The following is a 5,720-nucleotide window of genomic DNA, read 5'->3' on the forward strand; positions in this document are numbered from 1 at the left end:
CACACACACACACACACACACACACACACACACACACACACACACACAGAATAAACATTTGACGGTATACTGTACAGCACTGTTATAGCAAAGTTCTTTACATTTTCCTCTCATTCAGCCAATTCATATTCCAACATTCTCGCATATTCGCTTTTCCTTTCATGCCATGAACACACCTGCGCTGTCGACGCTGCTGACGCTGTCTGCGTGCTGCACAGTGTGTTTGTGCAGGTGTCTGTACAGACTGAAGCGAGCCTTCCTACTGCGCCCAATCCCTTTCAGCTTGGGCAAGTCCACGGGCTCACTGGGCGGCGTCCCTCGCCCATTGCTCTTAGAGACGCCATCAACGGAGGACACGCCCTTACTGGACGGAGTGTTAGTGGAGGCAGCCTGGCAGCATGGAAACAACAGCAGATGTACACTCAGTTGCTAGTTTATTAGCTACACCTAGCTAAAGCTAAGGCTTTCTAATACAACACCTTACGATAAATCCCACCTCCATGAAGGAGATTTTGTTGAAACTGTTGTAGAGCGGTGCTGATTCAACGTCACGGAAATTTTGGAGGCTGTAGTTTGGAGTGCTGTTCAATTGTATTGTGTTATACTGACTGGTGTTTCTTGGGAAGGTTTGAAAGATGAATATGGACTAGAGCTGTAACAAATCCACATTTTACTGTACAATTAATTTACAGAAATGTACAGAAATTGTTGCAATTCAGAATATAATTGCCTCTTTCAGTCAAATTTAAAAATATTCATTTATGTATTACTTTTGCAACAAATTATATTTTGAATGAATTCCAGGGTAGATCTTTTGGTTATATCACTATACATGTGACCTAGATAATGTAATATTTACACAAACACACAGCCTATGAAGTAAACTACCCCTCTTTTGTTTTGTTTTTTTACAAATCAAAAAACATCATTGTTTCTTCTTTAATTAACATAAAACTGACAATTGCTATCAACAGTCATACCCTTAGGAACTTAACCAATGTTATCAATTAACTGCAGTTAAACAAAGAAACTGTGATTATGTAAATTAGACTTACGATTAGATCTATTATTTAATCACTTGGGAGTGCCGTGTGTATGTGTGAATGTATTTTGTGTTTTGTATTTACTGTTTCACTGTTTTAAGGACCCCCCTCGGAAATGAGATGATTCATCTCAAGGGCTTATCCTACTAATGTAAAAAAAAATGATTACTGGCCTAATATGGACAGGTTAAAACACGATTAAGTATCGTATGTAGCTATGTTAGTAAATCTGTCCATGGCAGTATCAGTTTTCTTTATTCATAAGAAACTGATCCACAATTCTTCAAACACAAACTTGTGTGAAAGGTTTGGAGCTAGAGGAAAAGTTAAAGAGGCTCCTAAATTACTGTGATCTATCATCTGGGAACTATGCCTTTTCACAGTTTGTCTTTTATGAGAGCAGAGTCATTATTTTTGAATGTCTTGAAGACAAAAAGGAACAGCTGTGCCTAAAGGTTTCCTTTAAAGAGTTAGTTTATCCTTTGAATGTAATGCAAAATGTAGCATATGTTTTTATAGTCTTAGTGTGAAAATGTGTGTGTGCTTGTATTGTACTGTATGTGTGTCATTAAATAGAAGAGGCATATTTAATAGCTGGCACTGTGAAAGTGTTAGCTCTTTATAGTCTGTATTCATGCACATACACATTCACCACAGGCTGTCACTGTGGGTACGTGCAATGCTACTCTTCACCAGCCACCCGTGCCCCTGTGTGAGTTTGAGTAAAATATACTTCCCTATTTTCTCTCCTCCTTCTCGTATTTGAACCATTAGTCAGGAGTTTCTACCCACATTTATTGCCTATAACTCCAAACTGTAGACATTACTTGTGCTTGTTTGTGTGTAGTTGTGTGTCTGACCTGCTCCAGGGCCACAGAGCGTGTCACGCTGCCGACATCCGTCAGCCGGTGCTCTCTGTCGTCCCAGCGACCATATGCCAGGTCGATCCCGCCCACGAAGGCCACTGATTGGTCAATGACAACGATCTTCTCGTGATGCGCCCACAGATAGACTGAGGAGGAAACATGGTCTGGATGACGCATTACCTGAGACACAAACATATGAAATACAGCACACATGGATTCACATAAATAGTATAGAAGGTATAATATGTAATTAGTGCAAACCTGCATCCTTTTTTACTATCCACAATCCTTCAGTTACCTTGATGTTGGGGTGCAAGTGCGAGAGGGTCCTCTTGCTGTAGCCCGAGTTGATGCCCAGGGCGAGCTCCACCTCCTTATATAACATCACAAAGACGCGCACTCCCTGTTGCTGTCGAGAGATAGAAAGGTGAAGCAATGTTAATGTCTTTTCTCACACTTTTGCTTGAGTGTGTAACACATTTCTTGCCATTAAATTCTGCTAATTTTGAGGTTCATGTATTTGTTTTCTGGGGTTCTACTAGAACATATGTGCTTTCATGTTCATTAAACAATTTGTTTTTCTTGTACTGTCTGTCTGAATGTACATGTATTCCCCCTCTGTCTAAAACACTTTGTATTAGTGCCTGTCTCTTTAAGCCTCACAACCAAAAAAAAACCAGGCTGTTCTGATTGGTCAGCGTTTCCGTGTTTTTCTCATCTGTGTAACTGCACTGTAGCGGCACTTTTGACCTACAGTGTGTGGAGTATAGTTGTGACATCACAGCCGTACAGAAGTCCTGGCGGCTCATTTAAAGGCCTGGTTTCTGAAAACGGCTGTCTGCATTTCTCTTCAAATTGAGCATTTTGATACTTTCACAATGTTTACATTGCACCTGGGACTGCTTTAAAATAAACATGGAAATCTCACAATTTACAATACAAGACTTTTCACTGTTCACATTTCTTAGGTTTCAATACAATTTTAATCATTTCTGAAATTGAAACCCTGGGTATTTTTATCTAATGTAACAACATGTAACAATATTATGTTTTCTATTGTTACTACAAATCCTATAGTGCTCAATAAATTCAGCTATTAATTATCTCTAGGGGCGCATGACGCATGGCGTGAGTGCTGACCCTAGGCACCTGGCTTTGTTTTTTTGTGGAGCTTTGCCAGAGTGCCAAAGATGAATTTGCAGTGTATGTTCACTCAGTGGACAATAGAGTTTTTCTATCCATCTATCTACTTGACCTGTGGGTTATTTCTGTCTCAAAATGTTTGCAGACTAATTTCTACTTACAGCTTTGCGTTTGAGGGTACAGTCTAGTCTCCACCTGTTCCCCTCCACTACAGGTCTCTTCAAGAAGATCTCTGGACTCAGCCTGGGGAAAAAGAGAGACAGAGACGCCAAGATGGACAGAGACAGAGACAGAAAAGATAAAATTACATATTTCTGAATGCCTCACCATTACTTAATGAAACATTAATAGAAAATAGATGTTTGTATTCACCCTTTAGAACTCCCAACACTTTTTAATTATATTACAAACATGACATAATGATATAGTCTCATGAGTCATTCACATTGGCATTCTGAGCTTCTACAATGCCATTGGCTCACATTACACAGGCTGACACCTCATTGGTTAAGACCATAAGACCAGTGATTACTGCTTTGGAACACAGGGATTTCAGCCACGTCGTACATTTGGCTGTGAGGGACCATAAACTATTATGTTTGAAATGACAGTGTCAGGAGTAGTAGATCTCTGTCATTAAAAAAATATATCTCTGTAACTCCATAAACTACACAATTAAAAAGAAGAAGGAAAGGAAAAGTATATGCACAACACTTGAGCCAGATATTGTTATTAGATTTTATTTGCAAGGTTACTGTACCCTCAAGTGTGACTATCATCTGACAATGTGACAAATTGGGTTTATCTTTGTTTTGAACCAAAAATGATAGTGTTTTTAATTCAACATATTTCCGACCCTTAACATTTTATACTTGGATTACATGCCTGTTTGAAAAAGGACAGTGAGAGACAAAGGGGGTGTAGCAAAAGTGTAAACAGATTCTATATCTTTCTGGTAATGTATTTCTATTCTGGGTGTGTGGATGAGGCTGTAATCAGAGCCAGTACCATTGCATTGGCTGCCAGAAAGTCAGGCGTTGTGGGTAATACATAATGAAATGTGTTACAGCATATACAACACTTAATGAGAGTAATATGGAAGTCATGTTGTTTGGCCCCCCAAATTCAGTTGACAAACTTTTGAAAAATTTGGGGAATTGAGCCACAAGTGCGCGCCCTTTTGCAAGAAATCTAGGTTCCATCTTTGACCCCGCATTACAATTTGACAGAAATAACATTACAACTATTCCATATTGTTTTCAGCTAATGCACAATCCTATTTTTACAGCCTCATCTACATTCTATAATTAAATACTGCTGCATAATTACTCTACCTGCGGAACTTTTGTGGTAAAACAGTTCAATTTCAAACCATTCGCGAAAGGATTACATTATTAAAGTACATAAAAATCAAAATCAAATCAAATCAAAAATCAAAGTACATCAAAATATATGCGTGTGATGGTGGATGTTGATGCCAAAAATACTTGACATCCGCATGTTCACATGATTCTGCCAAATGACGTATCTTGTGGCCATGGCAACAACCTTACAGCGCTCTTTAAAGATGAGTTTGGAAGTTGGAGACATTTTGACCTTTATCCATTTGGGAAATAGCAACAAAGGATTCCATGCATATGCACCAAGAAAGCCAAAGAAGAAGAGTGCCAGCAAGGAAGCATGGATGGAAACAAGGATTTAGAAAAATCAAGTGTTTGCAAATGTTTTGTGAGGATGGAACTGCAATTGACATGTAAGAAAATATACTGCGTTTTGGTGACTAGTGCGGACCGTAAACTACGGCTGAGCAATAGGGAGAAAATCAGATATCATGACATTCTTGACCAAATACCTCGATATGGATATTGTGGCGATATTCTAGGGTTCACAATTGGTTCTTTAACAAAATATCTTCACACTTAGATTTTAGATAAATAATCATTAGTAATGTGGACATAACGTCTAAGTGGGGAAAAGGCACATAGTAGAACAGCTAGAACAGTCTGGTAAATGCAGAGAGGTCACTTAGCTGTAATGCAGCCTTTAAAACCAGGAAAAAAAACACTGATATGTCATATCACAATGTTACGATTTTCTAAATCTAAGACAATATCTAGTCTCAAATCACAATATCAATATAATATTGATACATTGCCCAGCCCTACTGTGTAAACATAACTTTTGTTGATTTACAAGGAAAGTCCACAAGGCACCTTTAACTTTTTTAAAGCAGGGTGCATCACCATGGTTACTTATGCTGCACGGCTAACCTAAGCTTCAGTTCAGAAGATCAGACCTGACCAATCAGATTAGTCAGGAATATGAAATAAAGGGAAGACTAATAAAGAGCAGTATAGATATTTGTTTAGATCAGTAGATCACTTTGTCCACCGTGAAATGTATGTCAGAGACAGAAGAAACCTTTTAGTAGTCAGTAATAACCTATTGAATGCTGATCCATCCATCCATCCATCCATCCATCCATCCATCTTCGCCCGGTTATCTGGTATCAGGTCATGGGGGCAGCATCTCCAGCAGGGGACCCCAAACTTCCCTATTCCCTATTAACTATTAAATGCTGACATACTTCTTAACCCTCATGTTGTCCTCAGGTTAAATTGACCCGTTTTCCTATATTAATGTTCTTTTTCACTACCCAATTGTAATT

General features: G+C 38.7%; 1 protein-coding gene across 3 annotated transcripts in view; it reads right to left on the reverse strand.

Moving 5' to 3' along the window:
* pld1a (phospholipase D1a) overlaps positions 1–5,720 on the reverse strand; it is a 42,527-nt gene that overhangs the window by 13,753 nt on the left and 23,054 nt on the right. For all 3 annotated transcript variants that reach the window (XR_004327048.1, XM_032501084.1, XM_032501083.1), the window contains exons 12-15: positions 3,214–3,295; positions 2,208–2,318; positions 1,904–2,089; positions 177–390 (exon numbers count right to left, since the gene is read on the reverse strand). Coding sequence is in view for 2 of the 3 variants with exons in the window: in XM_032501084.1 (XP_032356975.1) it covers positions 177–390; positions 1,904–2,089; positions 2,208–2,318; positions 3,214–3,295 (593 nt within the window). In the remaining variant the exon portion in view is untranslated. The remainder of the gene's footprint in view (positions 1–176; positions 391–1,903; positions 2,090–2,207; positions 2,319–3,213; positions 3,296–5,720) is intronic.

The sequence above is a fragment of the Etheostoma spectabile genome, chromosome 20 (genome assembly GCF_008692095.1).
Source record: "Etheostoma spectabile isolate EspeVRDwgs_2016 chromosome 20, UIUC_Espe_1.0, whole genome shotgun sequence".
NCBI lineage: Eukaryota > Metazoa > Chordata > Actinopteri > Perciformes > Percidae > Etheostoma > Etheostoma spectabile.